Source organism: Podarcis tiliguerta (genome assembly GCF_965153285.1).
Source record: "Podarcis tiliguerta genome assembly, chromosome: 2".
In the NCBI taxonomy this organism is placed as follows: Eukaryota; Metazoa; Chordata; class Lepidosauria; order Squamata; family Lacertidae; genus Podarcis; species Podarcis tiliguerta.
The window spans coordinates 1,481,361-1,497,475 of NC_139535.1; the positions used below are offsets into that span (position 1 = coordinate 1,481,361).

The 16,115-nt window shown below is 47.3% G+C and overlaps 1 protein-coding gene across 1 annotated transcript; it reads right to left on the minus strand.

Annotated features, from left to right (window-relative positions):
• Nucleotides 1-8,573: 8,573 nt before the first annotated feature.
• On the minus strand, nt 8,574-14,735 carry LOC310670272 (vomeronasal type-2 receptor 26-like). Its single transcript, XM_083425343.1, has 4 exons — nt 14,344-14,735; nt 13,435-14,244; nt 11,242-11,368; nt 8,574-10,381 (listed from the first exon to the last, which is right to left on the minus strand). The coding sequence occupies exons 1-4, from the start codon at nt 14,590-14,592 to the stop codon at nt 9,483-9,485; spliced, it is 2,085 nt and encodes a 694-aa protein (XP_083281469.1). The 5' UTR covers nt 14,593-14,735; the 3' UTR covers nt 8,574-9,482.
• Between the last annotated feature and the right edge of the window lie 1,380 nt (nt 14,736-16,115).

Genomic DNA, 16,115 nt, shown 5'->3' on the forward strand with positions numbered 1-16,115 from the left:
CTCATTTTATTCTTCATTTTTCCTCACCCTATCTTTTTATAAATGAAATGCTTGTAATTTTTAAAATAAAACCTCTCACACTCAGCAGCCTTCCAGGGCTTGGAATCTTCCACCCCATGATGGTAGGGAAGATTGAGAAAGCCCTGCTCCACTCTGTCCTACAGTGCTACCACTATATCTAAGGTCTTCTCCAGGCATTATATATCTCACAAACATTGATTCCCATAAAAGGGTTGGCATGTTTGGAATCAAAGCATGAGAAGAGCACCTGCCTAAGCCTAGTAGAGAGCTACAGTTTTCCGTTGCATAGATTGCTTTGTGCCTGGGGAAAATAATTGTGCATTGAACATTGTGCTCCCCATCTATCATTGCACCCAGCTATAAAGGACAAGCCTGCCTTTCAACATTCACTCACTTCTGAGTGAGAGAACCAATCTCTTCTTCATCTCCAGGTGAGGGTAGTGGCTTCATAAACTTCTAGAGGTTCATGCCAATAAATCCTCCAAGGTTCCACGAGACACAATGAGAGAATGAATTTCACTTTGCTAACTACAGAAGACCGGCATGGGCCACACCCCATAGACCTCAATGAAAGACACCCCCACCCCACCCCACCCCCTTGGCTTCAGTCACTTTCATCTCAGAGGGGCTGATCCAGGTGCATCCAGGGAACTGAAGTGAAGCAGAAAAACATCAATGCATTACTCACGCATCAACCCAGTTCAAGGGGGTTCTGGAGAAGGTGAAGGGCAAACGATCTCCAATGAATTTTGAAGATACGATTCCACTAATGAGATGGTTTCCTGGTCTGTAAAAATTCACAGCATAATTGAAATCCCTGACCAGATTCAGTGAGCATTTTGCCTTCTGCTGCATCTCGCAGGTTACAAGAGGGAGCAACAAGAGCTGTGCTATCATTCTGAATCCACCGCCTACACTTCCCTTCTGACTGTTTCTCTGTTGTTTCTCTCAATTTCATAACCAGCTAATCAGAAGAAGCCTAAACTCTTGCAAGTTTAGCTTCTAAACTTGCCAGCTCTAGCTTCAGAGACAAAGAGGAAAGGATATAGCTCTGCGGTAGATCATTGGCTTGCACCCAAAAGTGCCAGGTTCTGTTGTGTATTGAGTCAAAGGATTTTATATCTGTATTATTATTGTCTATATTTGCATTAGGGTAAAGTAACTGCCTTTTGGTTTCAGGGGGTACAGCTACTATTGGTTCATTTAAACTGCTGTATTTGGATCCTCTGTCTTATTGGTTTCCTCCAAAAGGCAGGACTGTGATTGCCTGATATTGTTCCCTCCAAAATGTATCCTTTCTAGCTAGTCCCCTGTCCCTATAAATGTAGCTTTCCCCTCCTCAGTCTTGAGTCTTGTTTGCTGTAATAAAGAAGTGTTACTAGAGAACTGTCTCCAGCAGATTATGTCAAGAGAGCTGAAATCACAAACCCCACGTCACAACAACTGGCGACGAGGATGGGATCCGGAATGCTGAGGAGCGGTTAAACGCAGCCCTGCCTCAGAGTCCGGATTGCAGCTAAGAACAAGACTCACTGGCCAGCTGAGAAGACGACCCTGCCACAGGACAATGGAGAGTCCAAGGGTATTGGAGCCCTTCCAGCCATCAGAGCCCCACACGTGGGAAGACTACGTCGAACGCTTCGAGTTCTTCGCAGTGGCTCAAGGGATCACCGATGCCAGCAAAAGAAGGGCCACATTCCTGAGCTACTGTGGGCCTGAGACCTTCAAGCTGGCCAAGGCATTGCTTGCTCCAGCGAAGCTAAGTGAGACATCTCTCAAAGATATTCTTGCCTGCCTAACAAGCCATTTGGCGCCTACTGAGACCAAGATGGCCCGGCGGATGGAGTTTCATGAGAGGCAGCAGCGTGCTGGGGAGTCTGTATCTGCATTTCTAGCTGAACTGCGGAAGCTCGCTCAGCACTGCGACTTCCAAAATCTGGAAGAGACTCTCCTGGATCGGTTTATCGGTGGTCTGAGCAGCAAGAAAGCCAGAAGACGCATCGTGGCTAAAGAAGAGGTTACCCTTGCTTCAGCCTTGAAGGAGGCCACCGCCACGGAGAATTATGAAAGAGAGGAGCTTGATGCCAGTCGCAAGGCCCCTAAGCCACAGATAGAAGTTGCGCATGCCATGGACGAGCTAGAGGCTACTCCGAGCCAGAGCCCAGTCCGTGGGGTCGAGTCAGTGCGTCAGGCCTGCACAGTGCACAAAGATCACCGAGGCAGGTGTCCAGGTTGTGGCGGAAACCATGAGCGGAAGAGTTGTCGTTTCCGGGATGCTATGTGCCGGACGTGCGGGAAGACAGGTCACATCGCCAGGGTCTGTAGATCGGCGGCGTTGGGAGCGACAGGAACACCTAGACTGGAGCATCGCAGACCGCCCACAGCAACCCATTTTCTAAAGGACTGCCACTATGTAACGGAGATCAACGGGAGGGTCGTGCAGTTCCCAGCGCAAGGCAAGGCACACGTCAAGGTGAAGATTGAGGGTCAGCAGTGCGACATGGAGGTGGACTCCGGATCTGGATTCACTATCGTGTCGGACCAGACCGCGAGGACATTCTTCCCCAGGGGTAAGTTGCCCCCTCTGGAGCCCTTCCCGGCAACCTTGCAGTCATACTCAGCGGGCCGCATCCATGTTATGGGAATGTGTGCCGTGAGAGTTCAGTTCCGGGACAAACAGGCTGTACTCAAACTGGTGATTGCGAAGGGCAGTCGCCCCAGTCTCCTGGGCACTGACTGGTTCCCCGCCCTGGGACTGAGTATATCAGGGCTTAATTCAATCCAAACCTGCCCTGGGATGAGCGAGGCATTATGCAAAGAGTTTGCTGGTCTCTTTAATGGAAAACTGGGTTGTTATAAAGGGCCCCCAGTTGACTTCGAGTTGGACCCTGGGGTGGCCCCAATCCGACTCAAACCAAGGCGAGTGCCATTTGCACTGCAACCCAAGATCGAAGCAGAGCTGGATAAATTGGTCAAGCAGGGAGTTCTCTCACCCGTGGACTCTGCTAAGTGGGAGACTCCAATCGTCACGCCCCTTAAAGCAAATGGGGAAGTCAGGATCTGTGCAGATTACAAATGTACTATCAATAAGGCACTCAGGGGAAACTCATACCCCATTCCAGTCGTATCACATCTGTTGGCTAAACTGGCTGGGGGCAAGGTGTTTGCCAAAATTGACCTGGCACAAGCCTACCAACAGCTGCCAGTAACCCCACAATCAGCGGAAGCACAGACTATTGTCACACATAAAGGGGCGTTCAGAGTTAACAGATTACAATTTGGAGTTTGTGTGGCCCCAGGGATTTTTCAAGGGCTCATGGAACGCCTGTTAAGAGGTCTGCCGGGGGTCTTGCCATTTTTTGATGACGTTTTGATTGCTGGAAAAGACCCACAGGAACTGGTTGCGCGTGTCCGTGCAGTGTTGCTCAAGTTCAAGGAGGTGGGGTTGCAACTGAAAAAGGAAAAATGCAGCTTTGGGGTGCCAGCTGTGGATTTCTTGGGGTTTAAAATTGATGCATCAGGCATCCACCCCACAGATGCTAAGATTAAGGCCATCATCGAGGCACCACGACCACAGAACAAGACGGAGTTGCAGTCATTCCTGGGACTTATTAACTTTTATCATTCGTTCTTACCCCATAAAGCTTCGGTAGCTGAACCATTACATAGACTGTTGCAGAAAAAGAATGTGTGGCGATGGGGGCAGGGGCAGCAGAAGGCTTTTGACTCCTTGCGAAGAATGCTGAGTAGCGGGAGCGTCCTTGCTCATTATGATGAGTCAAAGCCGCTGGTCCTGGCATGTGATGCCTCTCAATACGGCCTGGGGGCGGTGCTGAGTCATAGGGAACTGGATGGGTCGGAAAAGCCCATCTCTTTCTATTCCCGTACGTTGTCGCCCACGGAGCGCAACTATGCTCAAATTGACAAAGAGGCGCTTGCAATTGTGGCAGGAATCAAAAAGTTCCATGATTATGTGTACGGTCGCCATTTCTCCATTGAAACGGACCACAAACCACTGTTAGGGTTGTTCAACCCGAACAAACAAACGCCACAAATTCTCTCCCCCAGAATGTTGCGTTGGTCTATATTCCTGAACGGGTTCCAGTACACCTTGACCCATGTGCCGGGGAAACGGTTGTGCCACGCTGATGCGCTGAGTCGATTGCCCCTTCCTGGCGGGAGCAATGAGGATCCCGCTCCAGCGGAGCACATAATGATGCTGGAAACACTTCCGGGGGCTCCTGTAACGGCTACTGATATAGCTGAGAAAACGAGGAAAGATGCTGTTCTCTCCCGTGTGCTCACTTGGGTGGGGAGGGGGTGGCCAGGTGGTCCGCATGAAGACAAATTCAGGCCTTATGCGACAAGGCAGCACGAGTTGTCCATGCATAAGGGTTGTCTCCTGTGGGGAGATAGGGTGATCATCCCAGCACCACTGAGAAACAGGGTGCTTGAGACGCTTCACATGGGACACCCGGGAATGGTCAGGATGAAGTCGCTAGCCCGATGTTATGTGTGGTGGCCTGGAATGGACCAGAACATAGAACAATGGGTACGAACATGTAAGGCATGCCAAGAGGTGCGGCCAGAAGTGGCCAGAGCACCAGTTCACTGGTGGGAGCAGTCCAGATCTCCCTGGAGCCGGCTGCACTTAGATTTTGCTGGGCCATTCCAGGGGAAGGTCTTTTTGGTTGTCGTCGATGCATATTCCAAATGGTTAGAAGTGGCGATGGTCCCTAGCATGGCATCAGCTGCCGTAATCAAGGTGTTGAGGCAGCTGTTTGCAACCCACGGGTTACCTGAGACCATTGTATCAGATAATGGGGCAGCTTTTGTATCCCAAGAATTCAGGGCATTCTTGGCTGATAACTTCATAAGAGGGGTCACATCCGCGCCCTTTCACCCATCCTCCAATGGGCAGGCTGAGCGCATGGTAAGAACAGCCAAAGAATCCATTGCGCGCTTAATGGAGGGTAACTGGTCAGCTCGCATCGCGCGAATGTTATTTTTGCAGCATGCGACGCCGTGTACTGCGACGGGCAAGTCGCCAGCTGAGCTGCTCTTGGGTAGAAGACTGGTAACGGTGCTGGATTATGTCCACCCGGATAAAATGCCAAACCATAATTCAAGAGCAACCCCCCAGGCTGAGACTGACACAACAAGGTATCTCGCCCCTGAAGATCTGGTCTGGGTGAGGAACTATTCACGAGGTTCGCGGTGGGTGGCTGGTGTGGTCACCCGGGCTAGTGGACCTGTGTCCTATTATGTAACCTTGGAAAATGGGCAAGTTTGGAAGAGACATATAGATCAGCTGAGGCGCCGGGCGCTCAGCAGGGAGGAGTCAGATAATTCATCCCTGGCTAACGACGCAGAGCTGCAAGACCAGAGTGAAAATGGCCCAGAGGTGCAGTCACCAGGGGCTTCAGCAAATGAACCAGGGTCTGCTAGTCCTCATGATGACGAGGTACAGGTAGGGAACCCTGAGATGTCTGGGACTCCATCTGTTCCTGAGGAAACCCCTATAGCAGCCCCTCTACCACAGGTAACACCCAATCCAGAACCGGCAACGCCTGTTGTCAGGAGATCAAGTAGAAGTTGTAGGACCCCACAGTACCTGAGAGATTACGTCTGCTGTGCTCACTAGGGGGGGAGGGGTGTTGTGTATTGAGTCAAAGGATTTTATATCTGTATTATTATTGTCTATATTTGCATTAGGGTAAAGTAACTGCCTTTTGGTTTCAGGGGGTACAGCTACTATTGGTTCATTTAAACTGCTGTATTTGGATCCTCTGTCTTATTGGTTTCCTCCAAAAGGCAGGACTGTGATTGCCTGATATTGTTCCCTCCAAAATGTATCCTTTCTAGCTAGTCCCCTGTCCCTATAAATGTAGCTTTCCCCTCCTCAGTCTTGAGTCTTGTTTGCTGTAATAAAGAAGTGTTACTAGAGAACTGTCTCCAGCAGATTATGTCAAGAGAGCTGAAATCACAAACCCCACGTCACAACAGGTTCAACCTCTCCTAACTGTTCCAGGTAGGGCTGAGGATGTCCTCTACTTGGAGAGCTGCTTCCAGTCAGTAGATACTACTAAGCCAGAAGGCAGCCTCCTATGCTCCGATTAAGTTTCACAAGGACTTATCCCCTACACCCTTTCACCTGAACTCTATATTGACTGCAAGGACTCGTTGTGGCACACAATACATTTTATACATCAAACTTTTCAGGCACAGTGGAGTAAATAATTTTGATGTTTGTGTTATTGTTCCTAAAGGCAACATTCAAAGGGTGTGCAAGGAGGATAAGAACAGATCACTGTGGTTCTGATAATTGTAAGGGGAAGAAAGGTCTCCTCTGGGAGCAGGTGCAGAGCAGGAGAAAAACATGTTGACTCAAGAGACTGACAAGGTTCAAGGAGGGAGAAAGTTGAGTTTGGCTGAACATGATGGACATCAAAAGAGCCCTGAAACTGGATCAGGTGAAGGGTCCATAAAGTCCAGCATTCTCTTCTCAAAATGGACAACCAGTTGCCCCAAAGGGAAGGCCACAAGGAAGGGGTCAGTGCAGCAGCTAAGTCCCTACATGTGATGCCCAAGAACTGGCACTCAGGGTCTTCCTGTCTCAAACAGTGGAGGGAGGTCATATTCATAAGGACTAGTACTTGTTTATAGCCTTAACCACCTCCATGACACAGCCTAAATCTCTATTTTTATTTTAAACAAAATTCACATACCACTTTTTTGTAGATAGTAAAATGTAAAGGTACCCCTGCCCGTACGGGCCAGTCTTGACAGACTCTAGGGTTGTGCGCCCATCTCACTCAAAGAGGCCAGGGGCCAGCGCTGTCCGAAGACACTTCCGGGTCACGTGGCCAGCGTGACATCGCTGCTCTGGCGAGCCAGAGCTGCACACGGAAACACTGTTTACCTTCCCGCCAGTAAGCGGTCCCTATTTATCTACTTGCACCCGAGAGTGCTTTCGAACTGCTAGGTTGGCAGGCGCTGGGACCGAACAACGGGAGCGCACGCCGCCGCGGGGATTCGAACCGCCGACCTTTCGATCAGCAAGCCCTAGGCGCTGAGGCTTTAACCCACAGCGCCACCCGCGTCCCTTATTTGTAGATAGAGGGGCCACTAATATGGTGTCCTCCAGATTTTCTTTGATTATAGCTCCCAGCAGACGCATCTTGTAATTTATTTTTCCTCTCATCATTTATATTATTAACCAATAGTTTTATCTTTATTAATCCTAAGACCTGCTACCTCACCAAAAACTTTTTATCTCTTGTGATATTTTCGGAATTGACTCTATTGGTTCTTCGGCAGAGTGGCTGGGGAAACTCAGCCAGATGGGCGGGGTATAAATAGTAAATTATTATTATTATTATTATTATTATTATTAATAATAATAATAATAATAATAATAATAATAATTATTATTATTATTATTATTATTATTATTATTATTATTATTATTATTATTTCACCACATCATCTACAAATGCTTTTAATTTATATTGCCTCTGTCCCACTCTTACTTACAGACTCCTTGTTAAAACTGTGTTTATGCAAGACAATCTTATTCGGCTACGAGTGATCGCCAAAAAAAGAAGAAGATACCTTTAATGTCTTGGTTACATCTTATTCTTTGTGCCAATACTTCTAAAACTATTATAAACAACAAAGATGAGAATGGGCAGCCTTATTTTGTTCCTTTAGCTATTTCACAATTCTCGGTCAGGGCATTATTTACTATCAACTTAGCTGACTTGTTAGTATATGTTGCCTTGACTCCTTTTATGAAAGCGTCTCCATAACTCATATATTCTAAAACATTAAATTTACTGAATCTGGAGCAGCCGATAAATCTTTTTTTGTTCTCTCACAGTTTCCTATATTCTTATAAAGCTGGTTTTGTGTGGATATACATATTTCTGTATAGCATAACTCAAAAGCTTAGCAATTACTGAGAGTGATCCCGGTGGGTGTCATCATGGCTGCCCCCATGCCCGTGCTGGGCGCCACTGCCCCGTGGGCAGTGTGCCACGACCCCAGGACGCACACCACACCACGTCCCCAAGACGCACAGCGCGCCATGCCCCCAGGACGCGTGCCAGCCCCGTCCCCACCTGCTCTCTGCCCCACCCCCACCCCCGTGCCGGAGCATGAAGCACCACTGCTGCCCACCATGCAACATCCACCAGCCACAGAGGAAAAAATACAAATGGTAGCAAATCATCATTGTCCTTTAGTAAGGTTTATGGAATACAGTTAACAGCCAGATAATGTATAAACGTTTGTTACGAAGATATTAAGGATGCTGTCTGCCATTCAAGTTACTTCTCAAAAAGTATTTCAGGGAAGCAAGAGGCACAGGAAAAGGATTCCTGGAACAATAAAGAGCTTGGAGCATGTGAGGACAGACTGGTGCGTTTTTCGTTTTTCAGTAGAGAGAGGCTGGAATTAAATCAAGTTCTGAACTCCTTGGAGAAACTCTAGAACTCAGCACTGCCTGCTGAAAATGATGGACGATGCTTTGAATACAGAAGGACAAATAATTTGACACTATATTTTTATTTATTTCTTTAAGATTTTTCACTTGCTCTTTGCCACAAAGCTCCAGGATGGATTACAATATATAATTAAAAAACAACAAACTGTTACAAAAATTAAACAATTAGAACCACTCCAAAGAGAACAGAACAGTATGACGTATGGAAGTTTGAAATAAGTAATTATTGTGCTGTGTAAAAAGAAGTGAAATAGAAAGCCACAGGCCTTGGATCCCATCCAAATTTGAATATGAATATTATTTATTTGTGTAGCTGAAGCCATTACAAGAGACAAAAAATGAAAACAGAATAAAATGCATTATACAGTTAAAATAAATATTGAAACCAGGAATTCTGTCAGGGAAGGGTTTGCTCCTCTGAATAATCTAACTTTTCTCCTTAATATTGCCACTCTGAAGGCAAAACAGGCCGTTTTTCAGTGGTGGAGGGAGATCTGACCCCTAAGAAAAAATTAACACAACTATGTTTATTCCGGGTTATTTCCAGATTCTTTTTTCTTTATTTCTTTCATTTTAGAAATACCCGTATTTCTGCACCATAACTGATTTGCAGAATGGATCCTACCCAGAAATGGCTTTTGTCCCAACAGGAAGCCATGGTTCTGGTCCAGATTCAGATGTAGGAAGTACTTATTAGTAAGCATTTTAGTAAGTATTTCACTTACTACTAAGAGGTAGCGCACAGCTCCTCCACCACCCAATCCAGGCCAATTTGGGGCAAAGCCTCCTGGATCTACCCCCAAATTAAGCCTAATAAAATATATGGTTGAGAAGGTGACAGGGGAAGGAGATACTCTGTCGGCTTCCAACACCTGAACAAGAGAGTTCAATTCTGCAGGGGACTGCTTCGAACTATTTATTAGAGTTCCGCCCTATTACAGATCCAATGTTGTCTTTAGTGTTTTGTAGTCAGATGCTCCTTTGTGTTCAGATCAGGCCTCAGTAAAATAATGTAGCACTTGGGCATGAAGATGCAGCCCAGAAGCCCAGCACTGGAGGCCAAGATGGAGAAAACCTGCACAGCTACCATGTATTTCCCCTTGGTGCTCAGGTAGGTGGGCACAAAGGACACCCAAACACTGCAGAAGACCAGCATGCTGAAGGTGATCAGCTTGGCTTCATTGAAGGCCCCAGGCAGCTTCCTGGCTAGGAAAGCCACCGTGAAGCAGATGGCAGCCAGGAAGCCCATGTAGCCAAGGGCACCATAAAACATAGCAACAGAGCCTTCGTTGCATTGGACAATGATCTCTCCAAGCTGGGAGCTCATGTCAAATTCTGGGAATGGAGGAGAGAGCCCTAGCCAGATGGAACAGATGACAAGTTGGACACTGGAGCAGGAAATGACAATGGAGTTGGCCAAACTCTTCCCCAGCCATCTCCTCACCCCGTTCCCTGGTTTAGTGGCCAAGAAGGCCAACACCACAGTGATGGTTTTTGCCAAGACAGAAGAGACAGCAACTGAGAAGATGAGGCTGAAGGTTGTCTGGCGGAGAAGGCAAGTCATTTTCCTTGGCCATCCAATGAAGAGGAAGGAGGACAAAAAACAGAGCAGGAGGGAGATGAGGAGAATGTAGGAGAGGTCCCTGTTGTTGGCCTTGACTATTGGTGTTTCATTGTATGTAATTAAGATTGCCAATACAAAGCCTGCAGCTAATGACAGGAAGAGAGCAAGGGAAGCCAAGAGGATCCCCCAATACTCTTCATAGTCTAGGAAGTTGATAATCTTGGGGAGACATTGAACTTGATCCTTGTTTGGATGCTGATCTTCTGGACATTTGGTGCAGTGCGTTGCATCTGAGAATGAGGAAAAGAGTGGCGTTTGTATTCCTTGCATCCATAACCACGTAGCTTCAAATACTTCTGGGGGGGGTACTGATATTCTGGAGGTTAGGAAATAACAATGTGAAAGATTTAGTTTTATTTGTGTATAGAATGGTATCTCTGGATATGCATTCCTCTGGTTGTGTATCCTTCGAGTTACGCACGCGGCAAACCCAGAAGTATTTTCCCAGGTTTCGCCACACATGAATGTGCAGAAGCACTCCCTGCACTGTGCGCATGTGCAGAACAGGCACCTCCGGTTGCAAATTCCTCGGGATCCAACCGGAGCTCCAGAACGGATCCTGTGCCAACCAGAGGTACCACTGTATATTTAATTTCCACTGTTGCACCCCTCCTTTCCTCCAAGGACAGAGAGTTGACACACAAGATTTTTCTCACTTTTCATCCCCTTGGGATGTAGGTAAAGCTGAGAGGCAATGACCTCCCTCCAGAGGTGTCTCTGCTGTCTTCATTCTCCCACTCTCTTTGCCTGGTTGAAGACACATTTCTGTATCTTCACCTTTGGCCGGTAAGGTGTTTTGCTTTGTGGGAGGTGATTACAAACTCTGAAGGTGCTTCAGCTACAGTGGGTTGTTGTTTTTTAAAAGCATTTAAAATGTGTTATAACACTGTGACACCAGATGACACTGTAGAGTGATTTCCCATTATGATGTTTACAACACATTTTCCTGAAACTTTTTGGGTATGTCTAGATTCAGCCCTAGATGCTTGTTAAGAAATTGCTCTCAGATCTCAACAGAAAATGTATCTGAGTGAATCTTCGCCCTCTTTCTTTTCCCCCAAGAAATGGCCTCTCCCTTGGAGTCACCCACCTTCCTGAGTGGAGATGGTCCCTTCCGCACACGGAGAACAAACATAGCAGCAAACCGGCTCCCCTTCTTGGATCACCTTGAAATATCCAGGGTGACAGCTTTCGGTGCATCTGGAGCAAGGCACAGTCTAAGCACAAAGAGAGGAAGGTGCATCAAGGGGACAATTTCTGTCTATGGAACTGGTTGATAGAGTCTGGAATGGGCCCAACAGCATCTCATGGACCACTAGCCCTGCCAGGACTTCTGGCACGTTCCTCAAAAACTTATCTGGTGTGTTTCCTTGCTTGGTGTCACTGTCAAACCCAAATTTCCAGATTTCAAAATGGAATGTGGATATTCCATGTCCACTTCATGGATATGGGGCTCACAGTATGGGGCTCACACCCTTGTATGCCAGCTCCCCCCCCTGCACTGGGCAAAGGACTGCAGTCCAAGTCCTGTGTGAATTATTCCACAAATTAATGTATATCAACAGATGCCATATAGAAAAAGTTTTCCTTACCTTGTTAAACCTCTGGGGCCACAAAATAGCATCCGGGTTGATAGTGAACTTTGTGTCAATGGATGTCTCTCTCTCTATACTCCCAACTTTCACTCTGGCATGAGACTCGTTGGGAAACACCACCCAGTTCACAAGGTCATAGTTGCCTGGCAGCTCCCCATTCTCATCCAAATGCATTCCACCCATGGAGGTATTAGAAAACTGGGTTGCTCTTAAGAAGGGATGAAGCTGGAATGAAAGTTGCTGGGAGTCACAGGCAGGCAGAGTGCTTTTGTTATGTGAATGGTGCCACAGACTCCCTGGGTGGGTTACAGGGACCCCCAGTGGGAATCACTGACCTAGATCAGTATGAGAGCCAGTCATTCCATCCCAGTGTACATTGAAGAAGAAGAAGAGGAGGAGTTTAGATTTGATATCCTGCTTTATCACTACCCTAGGAAGTCTCAAAGCGGCTAACATTCTCCTTTCCCTTCCTCCCCCACAACAAACACTCGGTGGCGTGAGTGGGGCTGAGATACTTCAGAGAAGTGTGACTGGCCCAAGGTCACCCAGCAGCTGCATGTGGAGGAGCGGAGACACGAACCCGGTTCTCCAGATTACGAGTCTACCTCTCTTAACCACTGCACCACACTGGCTCTCATCTTAGTGGAATGAAACATTGTAGAAGAACAGAAACAGTGCCAATTTCGATAGTCACTGCTTTGTTGCACCCCTCTTGCTAATTTCTGCACATAGACACAAAGTTAGGTATAGGTAAAGGTACCCCTGCCTGTTTGCGCCAGTCTTGTCAGACTCTAGGGTTGTGCGCTCATCTCACTCTATAGGCCGGGAGCCAGCGCTGTCCGCAGACACTTCCGGGTCACGTGGCCAGCGTGACAAGCTGCATCTGGCGAGCCAGCGCAGCACACGGAACGCCGTTTACCTTCCCGCTGGTAAGCGGTCCTTATTTATCTACTTGCACCCGGGGGTGCTTTCGAACTGCTAGGTTGGCAGGCGCTGGGACCGAACGACGGGAGCGCACCCCGCCCCGGGGATTCGAACCGCCGACCATGTGATCAGCAAGTCCTAGGCGCTGAGGTTTTACCCACAGCGCCACCCACATCCCTAGACACAAAGCTAGAAAGTTCCAATTATTATTATTATTGACATCTTTGCTTTCAATAAGCATTTCCAGTACGTGGAAAAGGTCCCTGCTGTGGCTATTCTTTTTGTCTTCTGTTGATATATTATAAACCAACCAGTGTACACACACACACACACAGAGAGAGAGAGAGAGAGAGAGAGAGAGAGAGAGAGAGAACAAAGGGCAGTATATAAACATTGAAATAGAAAAAGCTCAATGAGTGTACATCTTAGCATCGTGGGGAAGACCCGTGTGACCAGAAGGCTTGTGTTCCCGCTCCATCCGTGTTGCAGCTGCTCACTGAAGGCCAGCAGAGACAGAGGAGGAGATGAGGACACACCAACTTCAGCTAAGATGACTCCTCTCAGAGCACTAAGGAGTAACCATAGGAAAGTGGGAGGGTCTTCTTATGAAATACCTATGGTGGGCAGAAATATTGATCTGCACAAGAACCTCATCAATTGGATCTGCGTCAAAAAAGGACAAATTCTTCGTCCTGCTACTAACTAGATCTTATTTCACAGTCGGGAAGATGGATTGAAGTTTGCAAAAAGGTGAAAGGAAATACCTGCCATGGCTGTAGACTTTGACACCCCAAACTGTCTGTCCCACTCATCCTCGGCATCCGTTTTGATCTCGATGAACATGCAGCATGTAAAGCGTGCGCCACGGCCTGGACATGGAAGTAAGTGCTGTAGCTGTCTTGGGAGAGGGCCCTCTCCAGCTCCTCCCGGGGCAGAGTCTCCAGCGCCTCCTTCTCGGTGCATTTTGTCCGACCTTTCACAGACAAGGTATGCTTCGCATATAAGCAATAAAATGCTTTTCTCCAAAACCAATAAAGAAGATATGAAGATGGTGCATAGTAATCACGTTTGGTCAGTTTTTTGGTCTTCATTACAAAGGAGAAGGAACCATGAATGTTCTCAAAATCCTTTGGAGCTGAATGCAAATTCATGTTGATGTCCCGAAAATCTGTTGTGATCCAAACTCTTGCCCCAGCTCCTCCCATGATTATATTTTGTAGTGCCATGACTGGTATCCATCCCGTGTAAGTGTTCTCATAGTATAGAAATACATTGACTTGTCTCCATATCATAAATGGCACCTTTGGCATGAATGATCGATATGGATTGCTTTCTGCTAGCCTATGTGTGAAGGCGACACAGATTCCACGGAGGATCATCTGAGATGTCAGGGCATCCACAAACCTCTCTCCATTCTCATTGTCTGGAGCAAAGAGGCCAACCCATGTCCATCCGAAATGCAGGAGCAGCTTGATAATCCCCTGGGACTGAGTATCTTCTTTGGGGAGCATCCGGTAGACAAAAGGGAACTGGGATTTATCATCCATAGCCTGAGCATTAAAGCCATAACTTATCTAGTGAGGGAAGGGAGAGATTAGTGATTTGTTTTGGTTTCAAGATAAAAATCATGACTCCCCTGGATAAAAAGTTGGATTTTATTCTGTCCTTCATACCTGTGGGATTTTGTAGATGCCTGACATAGTCGAAATCTGTTTTGAGATTACAGAATTGGCCCCTTCAAGAACACCCAGCAGGTTATTATTCCCTTTTCCACAGGTATAGTTTGGGATGTTGCTTTCCCCACCCGAAAGCAGGTCTAGCATGACATCAGAAGTCATCCTTGCATCAAAAAAGTTCTCATAGAGGTTGTAGCCCAGGGTGATGTTGGGTAAGAGCCCAGGGTCTCCATTGATCTCCTGCATGGTGAACAGGAAGGATAAGATGTGCCAGTAGAGTCTACCTGACACACTGCAATAAACAGATTAATAAAAACAATGTGAAACTGCTCTTCACCATTTAATGAAAATAACTATGATATGATCACCAAAGAACAGCCTGTATGTTTGATGTGGGAAGAAACATATCCTTGTTTCAAGGAGAAAAACCATTTCCTGCTTCAGAATTCTCTCTCTCTCTTTCTCTCTCTGTGTTGTGTGTGTGTGTGTGTGTGTGTGTGTGTGTGTTTCAGAATTCTCTCTCTCTCTTTCTCTCTCTGTGTTGTGTGTGTGTAAAGAAGCATAAGAGACACCAGAATACAGTTACTTACTCATCAAACCTAGTTAATGGGGGCTGAGAAAAGACATATGGAAGCTGATCGAAAAATTGTTTTGGAGAGATGACCCCACTAACGAGGAAGTCTCCAGGCCGGAAGAAATTCTGCGCTCCATTTTCTTCCCTGATCAGATTCAGGGGGCATTTTGCCTTGGGGTTTCCAAAGACCCCGTGAGGCATCAATAGCAGCAGCAGAAGTAGCAACAGCAGGGATACCATTCTGGCAGTAGCTCCTGCACGTCTCCTGTGAGCTTGAGCAAGGGAATCCCATGCAAGACCAAAGCTGCAGTGTCATCACCCACGGAGCTAGTGGTCACTGGTGACTTCAGAGCTTTTAAAGATCACACACACATCTCCCCCACTTGCACCTGCTCTAAATCTTGACTCACTCTGCCTCCGACAGAGATATTATTCCCCCAGGAATGATGCAATGAGTAACCTCATGTCGGCCTTGATTCTGATGCCTCGGCAACGTCCAGAAATCTCTCTTGGGCTTCGGCTATAGAAAATCACCATGATTTCTGTAATTACAACAGGAAGAAAGCTCCTCTCTGCAACATCCTGGAGCCGTTGTGTGATTTGAGGGGCAGTGACAGAGCTGGAGAAAAATATGTTTGTAAGGGATAGCAGATGCAACTCTCCGTCTGACATCAGCCATGTGTTGTGTGTGTGATAGAGAGTTTGGCCTGAACTTTTCTGACAATAGTATTAGAAGAGCCCGGCAACAGTTCCCTTTTTTTAACAGTTAAGATCAGTGGAATGGTCTCCCTTGTGGGTTAAACCACAGAGCCTAGGACTTGCTGATCAGAAGGTCGGCGGTTCGAATCCCCGCGACGGGGTGAGCTCCCGTTGCTCGGTCCCTGCTCCTGCCCACCTAGCAGTTCAAAAGCACATCAAAGTGCAAGTAAATAGGTACCGCTCCGGCGGGAAGGTAAACGGCGTTTCCGTGCACTGCTCTGGTTCGCCAGAAGCGGCTTAGTCATGCCGGCCACATGACCCGGAAGCTGTACGCCGACTCCCTCAGCCAATAAAGCAAGATGAACGCCGCAACCCCAGAGTTGGCCACGACTGGACCTAATGGTCAGGGGTCCCTTTACCTTTAGCTTTTACATACACCCGAGTCCAGGTGGAGAGAGAGTCCAAAGCTTTCGCATGACACAAGGCTGTTAGGATT